Raw genomic sequence first — 18,493 nt, 5'->3', positions numbered from 1 at the left:
ACCTGGGAGAAGGTCACCTCCCACCATTTACATTTTAGCCACAGGAACAGAACTTCTTCACGCAGAGGCTGGTGCGTTTATAGAATGAGCTGACAGAGAAACAGCTTTAGATAGATACAATAGCAATATTTAAAAAGCATTTGGATAAGTACATGAATGGGAAAGGGTTAGAGGGATATGGGCCAAAGGTGGGCAATCAAGAATAGCTGGGAGGGCATCAGGTTGGCATGGACTGCTGGGCCGAAGGGCCTGTTTCTGTTCTCTATGACTCTAATTAACAAAGGAATCAAGGACTATGAGGAAATGGCAGAGAAAGGGAGTTGAGATCAACACAGATCAGCCATGATTGTTTTGAATGCAAGGGCAGACAAGGGCCAGGTGGCCTACTCCTACTTCTATTTCTTATGGTGTCTGTATTCATTTCCACATGTTACAAATATATCAGCGTCATTTTAGTTTTAAAAATAAGTCTCATATTATTTACACTCTAAATAAACACTTAGATCTCAATTTACAGTGACATAATGGAGATAGTATGGGAGCCTTGCCCATTGGCACTGCACATTGGAAAACAAGGAGGTGTAAATGTAGGATATCCCAACACAACATTCCACACTGGAAACACATTCTGTAAAATGACGACTTTTCTATTTAAACTGACTACTTAAAATGATAGGGGAGTTCTCCCCCAGTGCCCTCAGCAATATTTACCCAACATCTACCATCACTTATAGAGATTGGCCATGATCGCACTGCTGTGTCCAAATTGGCTGCTGTGTTTTTCACAGCACAACAGTTCAGAATGACTACAATATCTGGAAAATGCTTTAAAAGGTATGACATGATTTCCTTTTACATGACGAACAAAAATGTATTTTGACACCCATAGTTTTACATTCATAGGATAATGAATCATAGAATCCCTACAGTACAAAAAATGGCCATTCAGCCCATCGAGCCTGCACCGATAACAATCCCACCCAGGCCCAATCCCACAGCAGAATGAGAGGGTTCCAATCTTAAACTGCTTATTTACCGGTGGCTGCAGGTTGTCCCTGACTGTTCTGCCGGTCCAGGTGCTGAATAGGTTCCCCAGTAGACTTGGTGCTTGTGCTCAGACTCCTCTGTTGGTTGTCTAGATACAAAAAAAAACTTTTATTAACTACCCAGTGTTCAATCATGTGCACACACACACGTAAACATTCACCCACATGCACAAAAAAAATCTTGATATTAGAATGACTTGCTATAGTGAGGGTTTAATGTTCCTCTCACGTTCAATCCCAGTTAATTACAGAAATTACGATGGCGTGTAGGGGGAACATCTAATCGAAGTCTAAGTTAAGTTTGGCTTGCATTGCCTACATTACAACAGCGACTACACTCTGGATCTTAATGACTGTAAAGCACCTTGGGACTTTGAGGTTGGGTAAGGTGCTATACAAATGCAAGTCTAGCTTTTTCCTGGATATCCCACTGAGGGGGATAAGGAATAAGCCTGCAGACAATGGCATTGAGACAACATTCCAAAGCACCTCTTGTCTAATGGGCATCCATTATTGGAGACAAAGACCAGTTAGAATGCAGTCATGTCTCTCAGTTGCTCCTCTAAGTTAATAAAGGCTTTTTGTAAACTGCCAAAGACAACTTTTTATTTTCAAGATGTACCTATCCAATCAATCAGATACAGCAGTTTTGGGCGCTCAGAGACAAAACAGGAGGAAATATTTCCTAATAAACTGTGTTCAGACATTGCTGGAACTCTGCTGTTCTGCAGCAGCATCTTGGACACGTCACATTAGTTAATGGGAAAAGGAAGAAGCATTTAGACTTGAAACACCACAGCATACAAGGCTATGGACCAAGTGCTGGAAAATGAGATTAGAATAGATAGGCGCTTGATGGCTAGTGCAGACTTGATGGGCCAAAGGGCCTCTTTCCGTTCTGTAAAACTCCATGAGGCTGTATGAATAAAGGGTTAGTTGCAGTTTAGTAACATTGTGGAATAGGCCTGTGGTTTTGTAACTGGGTCACTTCTAGTTTCCATCCTCTTAACCAAGGGGACAGTGAAGCAACATTAACAACTTACACTTATATAACGAGACATATCAAATAAAATCTGTCACTTTGCCACGTTAGGGCAGGTATCTAAAAGCTTGGTGAGAAAAGGGAGATTTTAATGGAGGTGTTCCAGAGCTTAAGGTTCAGGTTCTTAAAGTAACGAAAGGCTATCGTGGAGAGGTCAGAACTGATGAGGCACAAGTGGCCAGAAAAGGAATACAGGAAGATAGGAAATAGGAGTAGGAGTAGGCCACTCAGCCCATCGAGCCTGCTCCATCATTTAGCATAATCATGTCTGGTTTTGGGCTTGAACTCCATTTCCCACCCACTCCCCATATCCCTTAAATCTCAGAGAGACCAAAACTCTGCCTACCTCAGCCTTAAATATATTCAATGATGGAGCATCCACAGCCCTCTGGGGTAGAGAATTCCATAGATTCACCACCTTATTACTGAATAAATGCCTCCCTGTCTCAGTCCCAAATGATTCCCCCCCACCCCCCACATCCCGAGACTGTGCCCGGGACTAGCAGAAACAATCTTTCAGCATTGACCCTATCAACGCCCTCTAGAATTTTATAAATTTCAACGAGATCACTTCTCATTCTTCTAAACTCCAGACACGTCATAGGACAACCCTCCCATCCCAGGGATCAATCTGGTGAATCCTTGTTGCACTAGCCTTCAATACAGTAAACTCTTTGTTAAATGTGAAGATGAAAACTCCACACAGTATTCCAGATGTGATCTCACCAAAACCTTACACAGCTGTAATCAAAGCAGTGCAAGAGATCTCAGAGAGTTGTAGGCCATAGGAAATTACAGGGATGGAGAATGGTGAGGGCAGAAGAGAGGGGACAAGAATTTTTAAATCATGGTGTTGCTGGACAGACAATAAATGGAGGTCAACGATCATGGGGTGGGGGGGGGGGGGGAGGAGGGTGGTGGTAAGGGGGGATGTTGGGAACAGGGATGGTGAGTGACAAAAACAAGGAGTGTTTTTTGTTTGAGAGGCCCAGCTAATAAAAAACTACATAAAAAGCAGGAAGGAAGCTGTGAACACTCTAACCCCAGCGTTCACAGTCTCAGTCCATGCAGCTCTGAGACGATGGCAGCTGGTCAGCCTCAGGCCTTCTCAAAGTGACAATGCATGGTAGTTGGACAGAGGGTGGTTGTTTTAGCTGTGGACATGTTTGCTGCTGAATACGTGTCCATTCCTCTGTTCCCATTAATCTAAGACTCACCATTGTGCGGAGGAGGAGGATGATGCTGGTAGTTACTGTCAAGTACGTTATCTGCAGAACTAGAAGGGGGTGCAGGAGGAGGCCACATTCTCATGACTGCTTCAGTAGCTTTACCTGAGAAAAACAAACATCAGTAATCAAATAACCTCTTCCCACCACCAGAAATATTGTACACAATCATCTACAGCCTCACTAAACTGTACAATGTAGTTATATTCTGGTTAACTCTTACTGAATATTTGACAGTGAGGGTTATGAAGTTAGCATGGTATCTTGGGGTAGCCCGAGGCACTGAATTAAGTGAACCAGAATCGCTGTGTGGAAAAGCACAAGTACACACCTGTGGGTTCCTCACCTCAGTGAGCAAGCAGTGTAACTGAGTGTAGCTGGGAACACTACCATTGGGAATAAAGATACCCAACAGGCTGGATTGGGAATCGGAAGACCCAGATTATTCTGTTCTGCAGGTAAAACTTAACTTCTTCATGACAGGCACCCAGAGTTGAGGTCCCACCCTCAGTCCAGCACATTATAAATGCAGTGTCAACACTGCTCTTGTCACAAGTTGACAGCCACTGTAAATACTTCCTGCCGGCTGTCCTTGGGTTTTAGATGGGAGCCGCCACACTTTAGCTTCCTGATCCCGGGCAGGGTGCTACGGAGCTTGCTGCTGGGTAGCTTGTTGCTATGTGCAGAGCTAACTCTGTCTGCTCCATGCTGAAATCAGCTGATCTTTTGGCTCACGGGAGAGCTCTTCGCATTTCAGTGAGGTTGGCAGGTAACGGGAACCTCCTCACCAGAAATTGTCGTCTGTAGCCACTTGACAAAGTGAATAAAATAAATCTACACTAACAGGTTCTGATAAAAAGCCACAACAAGTTGTGCTCCCTCCGTCTGGACGCTGACTGACCTGTTGCGTATTTCCAATAGCTTCTATTTTGAATCCAGATCTACGCCTCAGAATGTGGTGGAAAGGAGAAATTGAACAGGATTCACAACCCTTTTGGACAGTGTCAGATAACCTTCCGGGGTTTAAACCAGGAAACATCCTCAAACAATAGTCAGAGTGTAGCTCTCAGCTTGCCCCCCATTTTGTCCAGTTGGCTCCTACTTTCAGTAACAAGAATTAAGAGCTGGCTTCTGTTCTAAACAACCACAGAACTGAAGCAGCTACAGGAAACAGTGGAATATAAATCAGAGAGTGGTGTCTGCAGAGGCTGGTTAACATTTCCATCATCTGCTCAGAGTTACCCACTCAAAACATTAACTCACCTTCTCTCCTCAAATGATGACAGACATGCTAACTTCCAACAATTTATTTTTAAAGGATAATACAGCACAGGTAGAGGCCATTCCACCCATCAGATGATCCTGTGCTGACTCGGAGCTGTCCAATTAGTTTCACTGCCCCCTACTCTTTCTCCAAATTGCTGCAATGGTTCCTTTGCAAAAACAGGTTTTATTCACTTCCCCTTTGGAAGTAACTCTTTATTTACCCTCCAGGCAATACATTCCCAGTTACAATACTTTATATTCAATTTCATTTTGATTTTACTTTCAGGATTGTGATGGTAATAAATTATCCAAATCTCTATAACAGCCTGAAACCCACTCCCATTTTGTAAAAGAAATTACTGTAGAGTCTGTAATACTCTTGAATATGACAGGTTATTATTCTCATTCTTCCCCCCTCCTCGCAGCTACACGAGTAGAGATATTTCTTACTGGATGTTCCCTCCGTGGGTCCATGAAGTGATGATTTGGGTGGCCAGCTTGCCAGTAGCTTCTCTCCATCTGTTTTGTCTTCTTTGCTCTCCTGGTTCCTGCTGTTTACATTTTGGTCTTGTACTGAAACCATTGCTTTATATGTGAAAAGAATGGAAGAAAATGGTCACGCATTATTTACAGTCTGCAAGTCTTTGCTTAAACCTCACTCTTTTCTGCTGTTGCACATCACTGGGCAGCCTGACAAATGACGGAGGAGTAACCAGGGGGTCTCCCTGCAACCTGGTGGGGTCTCCCTATAGCTCGACAGGGTCTACGCACAACCTAGAGGGGTCTCCCTGCAACTTGCCAGGGTCTCCCCGTAACACGGCAGAGTCTCCCAGGGTCTCCCTATCACCTGGTGGGGTCTACCCACAACCCAGTCGGGTTTCCCAGGGTCTCCCTGTAACTCAGCAGGGATGTCCCTGTAATTTGCGGGTTAGCCGGGCAAGGAAACTCACTGTGCAGTAAAGAGTCACAAACATCAGACTTTTCAGTTGTACGGCTGACAAGGATGAAACCGCTACTCATCTGTGAATGGGAGACACGGTGGCCCAGCAGTTAGCATTGCTGCCTCACAGCGCCAGGGACCCGGATTCAATTCCGGCCTCAGGTCACTGTGTGGAGTCTGCACATTCCCCCGATGTCTGTGTCAGTTTCCCCCCTCAGTCCCGCAGCAGGTTAGGTGGATTGGACATACTAAATTGCCCCTTAGTGTCAGGAGGATTAGCAAAGGTAAATACAGGGGTTGCAGTAATAGTGGCATTGTGGTCAGTGCAGACTTGCTGGGCTGAATGGCCTCCATCTGTACTGTAGAGACTCTATGAACGTGCTCTGGGCAAAACTAAAGCGGCTCATGTTGCCGAAATATGGTGTGGCTGAGCATGTAACTAAGTCACATTCTGCTTCTGCTGTGTTTAATTCCAGATCTGAGATCTCCAGCAATTAGGAACAAGGTGCTGTCACCCAGTCATCCCCCTCCCTCCAGTTAGGGGACAATGCCTCAAGAGCTGGAATCACAAATCTCCTAGCAATGGCTGCAGGATGGTAGAACATTTAGTGAGCTAATGTCAATCCCCTGAAGATTCATTAATGGATTCAGTGCAGTTGGCTGGGCCAGCCACCCTTCTCTGGTGTAGAACCAGTTGCTGACAGTGATTTTATTTATTTTTTATTCACTTGTGGGACATGGATACCGCTGGCTGGGCCAGCATTTGCTGTCCATCCCTAGTTGCCCTTGAGAAGGTTGTGGTGAGCTGCCTTCTTAAATTGCTGCTGTTCACGTTCTTTGTTGAGACTTTGTAACGACTGTTACAACTGATCAGAGGGCAATTGCCAGTCAAACACTTTGCTGTGGCTCTGGAGTAACACGTCGGCCAGACCGGGTAAGGACGGCAGATTTCCTTCCCTAAAGGATGTTAGTGAACCAGATGGGTTTTAGCGCCAGTCTAACTGCTCCCCTCAGAGTTTCATTCATTTCCCCATCAGTACCACAATGTACTTGCAAAATCTGAAGATTTTCTGAAACAATAGCAAGTTTAGATCACACTGTTAATGTAAGAAAATGTTCCAAGGCACTCTCCATGGGCTTAATCAATAATATAGACACACAGCCAAAGGTTCTGGACTTGATCCAAGGCAAATTGTCTTTTGTTTTGTTTTATAGTCTATGCACGTTGTTTGGACTGCATAAAACTGATTAAATTACCACCACGTTATTATAATTTTGTTTATTAGTGTCACAAGTGGGCTTACATTCACACTGCAATGAAGTTACTGCGAAAATCCCCCTAGATGCTATATTCCGGTGCCTGTTCGGGTACACCGAGGGAGAATTTAGCATGGGCAATGCACCCTAACCAGCATGTCTTTCAGAGTGTGGGAGAAAACCGGAGCGCCCGGAGGAAACCCATGCAGACACGGGGAAAACATGCAAACTCCACACACACACACGCACGCGCACACACACACACACACACACACACACACACACACACACACACACACAGTGACCCAAGCTGGGAATTGAACCTGGGTCCCTGGCGCTGTGAGGCAACAGTGCTAACCACTGTGCCACCATGCTGCTTTCAAACTCAATATACAGGGGGGGGAAATTTCCTTTCCCACCCACCACGGGAATCATAGCGGACGGACAGCAGATCATGCAAAGGTCCATTGACTTTGGGTGGGGTTTTTTTGGTTTTGGGATGAGCGCTGCTGGAAACTCCCGCCCATAGACTCTATATTCACTTGCAGCATTTAACAGGTGTTGTGATCATCAGATAGAAAACAGCAAGACTATCTGAAGTCTGCCCTTGTCCAATACCTGGGAGCCGTGGTGGCTCTGGTTTCATCTCCAATGCCTTGGGAACTTCCCACTTTTCTTCACCTTCCGGTAATTCTTCCACACCCTGCATCTTCAAAAACTTCTTCAGTGCGCCTGCATCCTGGGAAAGGGAAGAGATTTAAAAATCAAGGCAAAGCATCTCAAGAGTCGGGTGTCCAGAGAGCAACTGAGTCTCAGAGGGAGCGTGCCAGGGATTCAGATACAAATCACTGTTATCCAGTTCATAGCAACAATTTGTTAACACCTGCATTAGGTTGTGCCACGGCCAATCTATTCCGTACTGGATCAGATCAGCTTCCACTGGCCACACATTCCTCTTTATTTATTTAGCCAACAGGAAGTCCCTAAGCCAAGTGGTTCTGCTGCGTTGAGTGTGGACAGGCCTCCACTGAGTCTGTGGACTGGACACTCTTCTATGAGATGGTGCAGAGTTTTCCCTCTCCCACAGGCACATAGTGGGGCTGGCACTAATGCCTCACCTCTGGAGGTTGGCCAAGCAGGGACCATGGCCACACCTGAACCTGTTGAGGATGGAGCACTCTTTCCTGGAAGGTTGAAACCAGAAAGTTGCTGGGTTGGCTTTAAGACCGGGCACTTGTTTGGAGCAATGGATCAGTGTTCATGCTGTGCTCCTCTGCTAGTACCCAGGCTTGCCTGGGGAAGTTAGTGATTCCATCAGCAAACTAAATTCCAAAGGCAGTGTCGTGAGAAGAATCCACATAGGGAATCTTAGTCAAAGTCCCAAAGCTGAACAGATCTCCACTTACTGAAGTTGATAAGTACCATCCACTAGAATGGCCCTGAAGAGGAGAGAAATATTCCTGACAAAGAATCATTGACCTTAAACCTTAACTCTGTTTCTCTCTCCTCAGACACTGCCTGATCTGCTGAATATTTTCCAGTCCAACAGGTTTATTTTGGTAGCATGAGCTTTTGGAGTGCTGCTCCTTCATCAAGTGATCACCAACCAAATAACCTGTTGGACTTTAACTTGGTGTTGAGACCAGGTTAAAGTCAGGTCTCATGGTGGTGCAGTGGTTAGCACTACTCCCTCATAGTGCCAGGGACTTAGGACCCGGGTTTAATTCTGGCATGGGTCAGTCTGTGTGGCTGCACGTTCTCCCTGTGTCTGCGTGGCTTTCCTTCCACACTCCAAGGATGAGCAGGTTAAGTGGATCGGCCATGATAAATTGTCCCAGGGAGATTAGCAGGGTAAATATGCGGGGTTGCGAGGATAGAGCCTAGGTGGAATTGTGGATGCTGCAGACTTGATGGGCCAAACGGCCTCCTTCTGCACTGTAGGGATTCTATATCCTCAAAAAGGAAACCATAATGATCATTTGCAAAAGATTCCTCTCTCCAGCTTTCAAGGGACTGGGCTGAAATGGATAGAAATGAAGTTTTGCTTTAAATAATTAGCTGAACTCCATGTTACACACTCGGAGCGAAGCCATTTGGATTGTAGTTCTATAACTTCTTTTTAAAACCATGCAAGAGTTAAACCGAATGCCCAGCCTTCGGACACCTGGTTCCATCCTGGAACGTGATGTGGATATGCTGGCATTGGACTGGGGTAAACACAGTAAAAAGTCTGACAACACCAGGTCTAAGTCCAACCGATTTCTTTGATAGTAAACTCACTAAGCTTTCGGGGTTTGTCCCTTCATCAAGTGAATGGAGAGTTCTGGCCTCAGTCAGAGCATATAAAGCACAGATAGTTTACAGATTACTGATTAGAATGCAAATCTTTACACCTAACCTGCTGTTCAAGTCCTAAAGTGGCCGACAATGTGAGTGGAAGGAGCACTGATCACAGGTTAAAGAGATGTGTATTGTCTCCAGACAGTACAGTAAGTGAGTGAGGTTTTGCAAACCCAGGCAAGTCACGGGGGTTACAGATAGTTCTTGGGTTCATGTCGCACTATCTTACTTACTTACTGTACTGTCTGGAGACAATGCACATCTCTTTAACCTGTGATCAGTGCTCCTTCCACTCACATTGTTGGCCACTTTAGGACTTGAACAGCAGGTTAGGTGTAAAGATTTGCATTCTAATCAGTAATCTGTAAACCATCTGTGCTTTGTATGATCTGTCTGAGGCCAGAACTCTCCATTCACTTGACGAAGGGACAAACCCCGAAAGCTTGTGAGTTTACTATCAAATAAATCAGTTGGACTTAGACCTGGTGTTGTCAGACTTTTTACTGTGTCCAACCTGGAACCTCAGTAACATTGGAAGAGATCACAATTGGCAGCTTTAACAACACTAAACACCACCAAATGCTGCATCACATCAGCATTTCTCGATTGGTTCTTAAGGTTGTTCTACACATCATGTGAACACAGAAATAAATACCTCAAGGTAAGAGATGAGACTCTGTAAGAAGCGCTCTAGTTCCTTTTCTAGGTCTTTATTTCCAGCGCTAAACAACTTTACTAATTCCCTGGAAAGACAAAAGAGTTAAAAGTGACACTTAAGGAAAGATGAGTAATGGTTTACATTTCACAAATTGGACAGAACTGAAGTCAGGAATTTGAGGTGCCATATCTATCATCCATTACATCACTCTCCTGCAAACTGGCAAATCCCGTCTGTTCATGCAAAGGGGGAACTCTCCCTCCAAGGGGAGACAGATATATCAGTGTAACACTGAGGGAGTGCTCCACCATTACAGCTTCTATCTTTCAGATGGGACATTAACCAAAATCCCATGTGCCTCCCACCGCCCCAGAGTGAACATAAAGACCCCAATGGCCACTAGTTTGAACAGTTCATCCCAGTGTCCTGGCTAAAATTTATCCCTCAAATAACATTAACAAAACACAGATTATCTGCTCATTATTATTATTGTTTGTGGGAGCTTGCTGTGCACAAATTGGTTGCTGCATTTCTTGTATTACAAGAGTGACTATATTTAAACAATACTTCATTGGCTGTGAAACCCTTTGAAACATCCTCAGGATGTAAAAGGCACCATAAAAATGCAAGACTTTCTTTTATTCTGCATCTAATGAACGAACGGTTCAAATTGTTTCAATTAAAATTACAACCCTTGAGTCCAGAGAATAATCGAGAAAATTACAACCATGGAACAATCCAATGTTTACCTGCAGATATCTGTGCGTGAAGTGATGTGATCCTTCTGGATATAGAAATCCTTCTTATCTTTTAAGTGACAAACTATGTTCTCAATCGTAAACACATCGAGTGTATCGGGTAAAGATAGTTTATAATAGAGATATAACTTGCCAACCTGGGGAGGCAGAAAAACATTGAAAAAAAAAGCCATAAGTGTCAGTCTGGATTCTCAACTACTCCCCGTCCTCCAGCTCATCTCACAACCACAGTCAATAGAGTAATACAGGAACTGGAGTAGGCCATTCAGTCCGTCGACCTTGTTCTGTCACTCAACTGGATGATGGCTCTCCATCCACGGAACACTCTCTTTAACTCTGTCTCCAAATGCTCCCCATTCTTAAAGCCTAAAACCAGGTGTTGATCTCTGTATTTTCAGCAGTCAGTGCCACGTGGTTAAAAATAATGTCGCCCCAAGAAAGAACCAACATTTTCTGTAATGTGTGCAAATATATTTATAATTTTACTACACTTGAAGAAATCCTCCGATGTGTCTCAGCCTGGGTTGAACCTGCCTCGACCACACTCCCAGAGCATTCCAGACCCAACCATGCACTGTATGAATACTTGCACTTCACATCAATTTCTTTTGTAAATCACTTTAAATCTGTCCCCTCTCATTCTTGATCCTTTTATGAGCAAGAACAGTTCCTCCCCATCAACTCTGTCCAGCTCCCTCATGATTTTGAGCATCTCTATCAAACCTCCTCTTAAGCTTCTTCTCTCCAAGGAGAACAATCCCAATCTCTCCAATCTATCTTCATAACTGAAGTTTCTTATCCCTGGAACCATTCTTGTAAACCTCTTTTGCACTCTCTCCAATGTGTTCACATTCTTCCTATTGTCTGGCTCAGGACTGTACACGATATTCCAGTTGAGGTATCACTAGTGTTTTGTACAAGTTCAGCATAACCTCCTTGCTTTTGTATTCTATGCCCCTATTAATAAAACCCAGGATACTCTGTGCTTTATTTACTGCTCTCTCCAACTGTCCTGCCACCCTCCATGACCTAAGTACAGAGACACCCAGCTCCCTCTGCTCCTGCAATCCTTTAAGAATTTTACTTCTTATTTGATATTGTTTCTGAACGGGTGATGTTTTTTCTTCCTCCCTAACCTAGAGCCAAGAGCAGTGCCCCTAACATTGCTCAATGCATTAACTAACCTAGTACAGGCCAGAGGTCAAATCTGGGACTAGCTGAATAAACTCCTGCAGGGAAGTAATACACATCTAGACAGTAAGATCACCACTCCTCAAGGAATACTGCCTCTCTAATGCTCTCCAGATGCACTTTGACAGAGGTTCAGAATGTAGCAAACCCTGATAATATCTGTAAGAAAAGCTTAGGAATCTTTAACCTAATTTGTAACTGGGTGATTAGAGTGTTCCTCCCCATTCCTTAGTCACTTTCACTTCCATTTAATACTAACATGTGATGGAAGCCAAAACTCTGCTCATACATTCCAGACTCTCAGCTTCTCACTGCTGCTTTTCTAAATGGATTTTCTCAAATGTATTTACTCGTTGCTCTGCTCAAATAGTGAGGCATTCAGAATGAATTACAATCTACTGCCATCTAGCGACAACCTTTGGTCATGTGTAGTCTTTTAGCCAGCTGCAGCTCCTTTGACATAATTTTGCCGTGTTTAAACCTCTTCCAACACAATTACTGAGACAATTTTTCTATGGGGATGTAAGAAGAGAAAGGATCTGCACGCTATGAAACTTAGTAATGCTACAAAACTTAGTAGCAAAGCTGCAGCATTTAAAATGAACTAGAATGGTCTCCTTCTGCACTATAGGGTTTCTATGATTCTAGGGACAGTAAAAATTAGCTGCATCATAAAGGTCTCCTTAATGCACCTTGACTCCTATTTCTGAAGAGCATTCTCGACTGCTCCATATAAATCAAGAGGGGCAGAGTCCAGTTGATGTGATGGCTTAACACTTATCTCCAAGAAGGATAGCGTCTGGGTGGGATTGTGGTCGGTGCAGGTTTGATAGGCCGAATGGCCTCCTTCTGCACTGTAGGATTCTGATTCAATGATCAAAATTAGGCTGAAACTGCTAAAACACAACCTGTGATGTTAACTGATTTTGTGACTGTTTAAAAATGCTATATAAATGCAGGTTGTTGTTATTCAAGGTGCAAGGAGGAGTGAAGTTATCCAATCAGGATTGGAAATGACAATGGAACCATCCAATCCTGTGCACCATCACTGTGCACAGAGCTCTCAGCTCATATTCCATTACTACGTCAATAGGTTGGATTTGGCTAGGAGGTTATTACTCCCCTGAAACTGACCACCACTTCAGCGTGTTGGGTTTGCACAGAAATCCTGGAACTGTGGTCCAGTATTCAGGACTCTGACACAGACTACTCTGTGACCTCACCACTGTGCTGGCAATCACTGGAAATTCCAGTACTCCCACTCCTACATCAACATTAGAAACCGCAAAGTTACACCTGGTACAACTTGGGGAACTTGGTATCGAACAACAATGTTTTCCCCGTGTCTGAGTGGGTTTCCTCCAGGTGCTCCGGTTTCCTCCCACGATCCAAAGACGTGCGGGTCATGTGGACTAACCATGATAGACGTGCAAGGTTATGGGGGTGGATGTGGTGGGCTGGGAAAGATACTCTTTCAGAGGACAGTCAGTGCAGATTCAATGAACTAAATGGCCTCATCCTGCACTGTAAGCTGGCAAGGGGGCACAGTGGTTAGCACTGCTGCCTCACAGTGCCAAGGACCCGGGTTCGGTTCACAGCTTGGGTCACTGTCTGTGTGGGTTTCCTCCCACAGTCCGAAAGACCTGCTGGTTAGGTGCATTGGCCATGCTAAATTCTCCCTCAATGTACCCGGACAGGTGACAGTGCATGGCAAATAGGGGATTTTCACAGTAACTTCACTGCGGTGTTAATAATAGCGTACATCTAACACTAATAAATAAACTTAAACTTAGGGATTCTATGTTATTAATAAAATTTGATGAACAGTAGAACCGATGCTGAAAAATTAATTTTGTAGTTGTGCTATTAAACAATTAGCATATATATAAAGATTTTTTTTCAAAAGAAGGTTTGTTAGAATATTTTATCTGCTGCCTTTCCCCTGTGTGGATAAACCAATCTTTAATCTGCTCGAACAGAAGCATTTTAGAAGTGATTTTATTTTCCTGTTTCTTTGTTTCCTGTTTGTATGTTTCTGGAAATCCCTCAATGTGATTGCGGAGTTGGACAGTCTCCTCCACACTGGGAATGCCCTGTAAAGATGATCACAACTACGAGGTGAGAAGGGTGAAACTCTCACCAGACCTGGGGCCACTGTGACAACAGGGGTTTTACGGAATTTGCTTCGTTTCAAGGTTTCAAAGGGTCTGTTTGTATCTAATGTGAAAATAAAACTTACCAAACAGCCATAAAAGACAATCAAAATCTATCCAGAAAGGTATTTGCCAAAGGGTTCTTACTGCACATGCAGATACAGCAGATAATAAAGAAAGCAAATGGAATGTCGGCACTTACAGCTAAAGGAACAAAACATTAAGGTAAGGAAGTATTGTTGCAACTATACAAGGCATTGGTGAGGCCGCACCTGGACTATTGTGCAAAGCTTTGGTCCCTTTATTTGAGGACTGGAGGCAATTCAGAGGAGGTTCACTAGATTGATTCCAGAGATGAGGGGTTTGTCGTATGAACAGTTTAGGCCGACACTCTCCAGAATTTACAAGAATGAGGGGAGATCAAAGTGAGGTATGCAAGATGATCAAAGGTATGGATAATGTAGGAGTGGAGCGGATGCTTCCTCTTGTGGGGCATTCTAGGACAAGAGGTCATAGTCTTAGATTAGGGGGTAGCAAATTTAAAACAGAGTTGAGGAGAAACAACTCCAAAGGGTTGTGAATCTGTAGAATTCGCTACTCCAAAAAGTGTGGTGAGTGCTGGGACAGTGAGTAAATTTAAGGCGGAGTTAAGATAGATTTTTAATTGGTAATGGGTTGAAGAGGAGAAGGCAGGAAAATGGGGATGAGGAGCTTATCAGTCATGATTGAATGGCGGAGCAGACTCAATGGGCCGAACGGCCTAATTCTGCTCCTATATCTTATGAACTTACTATATATTCACATTATTTAGATAAAGTCCAGCATTAGATGTGTGAATGATGTAAGATTTACGTAGTTGGGAGATAATTTACAAGCTTACAGCTATGGATATCTGAGAAAACATTTGAATTAACAATTGGGGTTCTACAGATGCCTTCTTCAAGTCACTTCGCCCTCCCCACCAAATAACATCCCAACAAGAAGCAAACGTGATGAGAGAAAACCTTTTTAACACAGAAGTGGTTTTGGATCCGAAATGCATTGCCTGGAATGTGGTGAAGGCAGATTTGAGGCAATCAAGGTGGCATTACTAGATTATATGAGAAATAATGTGTAGGAGTATGGGGAAATTGCAGGGGAATGGCACCAAGTCATAATCCATAGAATCCCTATAGTGCAGGAGGCCGCCATACAGCCCAATGAGTCTGCACTGACCATCCGTAAGAGCATTTTCCCCAGGCCCACTCCTCCATCCTGTCCCCGTAACCCCGCAAATTCAGTTTGGGCAATCCACCTAACCTGCACATCTTTGGACTGTGGAAGAAACCGGAGCACCTGGAGGAGACCCACGCAGACACGGTGAGAATCTGCAAACTCCACAGACAGTGACCTGAGGCTAGAATCAAACCCGGGTTCCTGGCGCAGTGAGGCAGCAGTGCTAACTACTGTGGCACCGTGCCACTTTCAAAGAGTTGATGCAGACATGATGGGCTGAGTGGCCTCCTTCTGCACCATAACAATTCTGTGATTTGACGATCATTTGAGATGCTCCATTTCCCATTATTTAACATTGGCAGCATCAGTTCCCATCTCTAGAACAAAACTACCACATGGACAAGCAGGCATTGCGGGTTAAACCATGATGCAAATCAAAACAGCCAGATTTACAACACTAGGATTGTTCTGGAAAGGTGGATTCATTTTCTGGGAATAATTTCCATCAATGGCTATAGCAGAAAAAACATCAATGACAGAGGAGTGCTAGCTTGACTCAGTTGTTGGTACTTTCACCTCAATCAGTAGGTGTGGGTTTGGCTCCCACGTCAAGACTTCATCACATACCTAGACAGGCACTTTGCACGGTTAGAGATGTCACCCACTGAAGAGATGTTAGACTAAAATTTCCAATGGCCTGTCAAAGCAGATGCAAAAGATCTTATGGCATAATCCTAAGCGCAGGGAATTCTCCTGGTGTCTGGGCCATCAGCACCCTTCAAAAAAACAAGTGACTAACTATGCAAAGTGGGTGTGATTTGTGTCTAAATGAAAATGATGAAAAGGGAACTCTCCCGCCACATTAAGACATTACAGGTCGGGTTCATTGTATGTAGTTTTAATAAACAGAATATTTACCTGTATAAAGGTCATTGATTTAAGGCTCGCAGCAATGCCACTGTCCTGTAGTTCTTCATAAACGTGAATGAAGTCATCTTGGTGAAAGAACCATCTCTGGATAAATGGAGCCAGCAAATGGACAAAGTTTTGGACTTGTGGACAGTGTCTGTAATCCTCAGTCTGAGCTTCCACTGTGATGCAATTAGAGAGCTGCTTCACCCCACAGATGTCAAAAAACAAGTTACGATCTCCCTCGTTAAATCGTAATTCTAATGAAAGAGATGGTTACTGATTACATACAGGAACTCCAAATACTTTTATTGAATTCAAATGTCATCATCTGCTGTGGCAAGATTTGAACCTGAAAACCCAGAGCATTATCCTGGGTCTCTGGGTTAGATTACAAGTCCAATGACTCTACCTCGATGCCACTGCCTCCCCAGTGTTTTTTTTTTAAACATGCACTCAGACCCACTGTCGAAGTTTAAGATTAAATAGGCAACTGGAAGTGATACAATAGCTTCATCATAGACCCACACTAACTGAGGAACTGGCACTAAGGTGTGGAGACTTCAACAATCGCCGTAACAACTTGACAGGACAAGAGCTGAGAGCATTTAACACTGCTGGCCGTCCCAGGAGCGATTTTCAGCCTTATTCCAGGAACCAATCCCCCATTTATACCGTTGTTCCTATGGGAAACACAGGCTCTGATTTACGACGCTTCACCTTACAACATGGTTTTTAGGAACCAGTAAGTCTGAGCTGCCTGTATGATAATTAGGCCCGCCAAGCACTGAATCAATCAGTGCAACACACAGACCCAGAAAACTCAATGTTCAATAAAAAGTGTTTCCCAGCTCACACAGCTCCTATCTTTGTTCAGAAGCAGGTTTCTTCCAATTTCCTTTGCTGCCCAAGACTATTTTATCTTTCTTTTTGGAGTTTCCCCGCAGTTTAAAATGATACGCAATACTACTGCTGATTAGTCTTGTTTACACTTGTGCAGATCCCAGACACTGAAAGGAAAATGCCAACTATCTTATACAAGCAATGGGAAGAATTTTACAGCCCCTTCCTCCAGTGTTTGGAATGACTTGGAGCATTTCACAGACCCATCCCTACCACAACAGGGCTTTTTTGCCCAATACTGTATTGGGAGAGAATAGGTGGGTGGTGAAGGACTTTTCAGACAATGCTATCCAAGTGGAGAAATTCCTACTTGTATTGCTAGGCACTTTTGGACCTCAATCCTCCACAGCAACTTCCCCACTCCCAATTTCTAAACCGCTTGGTGTAAAGCACAGCTCTTGTCATACATGGCTGTGTGCTTCATTGGGTTACTTCCAGTGAACAGACCCCTGGAGCCTTGGCACAATTTCTGTTCTCACAGATCAACCAGAGAAACCTCACAAATGTTGGCAGCAAAGATAGAAATACAACAGTGAAGTAAGAAGGCGGCCAGAGTTACCTTGCTTCTTATTGGCCTTTGCTTTGGAAAAAGTCCTCTCTGCAGCAGGTAGATTGAGCAAGCAGAGGGAGTGTGCTTTAAAAATCCGTTCCAGGTGCTTGTTGTCTGGGATGACAGGGTTGTTGGCCATGGACACCCAGCGATTATCCTTGGCTGGAAACACTCGCTCATCCTTTACCATTCCTATTGACACAGACAAGAAGAAGTTACCAGAAGGGGTCATGAGACTTAATGATACTCAAATTGACACTACAGTAAGGATAAAATAATCAAGGTTTAGTGGGGCAACATTTAGTTCTCTAATATCCAATGGAATGGTAGAATATATCTGCTCTCCCTCCAGTTCATGCTCATTGCAAAACACAGGAACAAAAGTGGAAAAAAGTTAGCAGCAGCCACAGAGAGAGAAGCAGAGTTAATGTTTTATACAATCCTTACCTTTAAGTGTTGAGCAATAGCCAGGTTTTAGCTCCCACGAGTCATCATAATCATTATATTTCTTGCATTTCTCAGCTGTGGGGACAAAAAATTCTGTTATTGATTTGGGTGATAATAGGTAGCTGGTTCTTTTACCTGGATGCCTGCTTTGCATTCAATCCCCCTTTTTACTATTGTGTGGGCAACATGCTATGGTCTTTCCTTTGTAAACTTGAAGTTATTCAGCAGCCTGCAATCCATGTTCTAACTTGCATTGAGTCCATTCACCATCAACATGTTCACACATGTACTTGCTCACCTACATTGGGACCCCAACAGCAACACCTCCATTTTTAAATTTTCACCTGTGTTTCCAAATTTCTGTCAGTCCTCATCCCTCCCTATCACTGTCATCTCTTCCAGCCCCACAGTCCTCATCCCTCCCTATCACTTTATTTCCTCTAGCTCCACAGCCCACACCTTTCCCTATCAGTATCATCGCCGCTAGCTCCACAGCCCACACCTTTCCCTATCAGTATCATCGCCGCTAGCTCCACAGCCCACACCTTTCCCTATCACTTTATTTCCTCTAGCTCCACAGCCCACACCTTTC

General features: G+C 44.0%; 1 protein-coding gene across 5 annotated transcripts in view; it reads right to left on the bottom strand.

Moving 5' to 3' along the window:
* The window catches only part of LOC145356537 (uncharacterized), a 112,869-nt gene that overhangs the window by 3,217 nt on the left and 91,159 nt on the right, over nt 1-18,493 (bottom strand). For all 5 annotated transcript variants that reach the window (XM_080209287.1, XM_080209286.1, XM_080209288.1 and 2 more), the window contains 9 exons: nt 17,902-17,976; nt 17,464-17,646; nt 16,011-16,261; nt 10,525-10,670; nt 9,773-9,860; nt 7,396-7,516; nt 5,031-5,165; nt 3,306-3,419; nt 1,037-1,135 (listed from right to left, as the gene is read on the bottom strand). In XM_080209287.1, coding sequence (XP_080065413.1) covers nt 1,037-1,135; nt 3,306-3,419; nt 5,031-5,165; nt 7,396-7,516; nt 9,773-9,860; nt 10,525-10,670; nt 16,011-16,261; nt 17,464-17,646; nt 17,902-17,976 — 1,212 coding nt within the window. The remainder of the gene's footprint in view (nt 1-1,036; nt 1,136-3,305; nt 3,420-5,030; nt 5,166-7,395; nt 7,517-9,772; nt 9,861-10,524; nt 10,671-16,010; nt 16,262-17,463; nt 17,647-17,901; nt 17,977-18,493) is intronic.

The sequence above is a fragment of the Carcharhinus amblyrhynchos genome, chromosome 21 (genome assembly GCF_965287045.1).
Source record: "Carcharhinus amblyrhynchos chromosome 21, sCarAmb.v2.hapA, whole genome shotgun sequence".
In the NCBI taxonomy this organism is placed as follows: domain Eukaryota; kingdom Metazoa; phylum Chordata; class Chondrichthyes; order Carcharhiniformes; family Carcharhinidae; genus Carcharhinus; species Carcharhinus amblyrhynchos.
The sequence above is the reverse complement of the archived record's forward strand: the minus strand, read 5'-3'. Positions and strand labels throughout refer to the sequence as shown.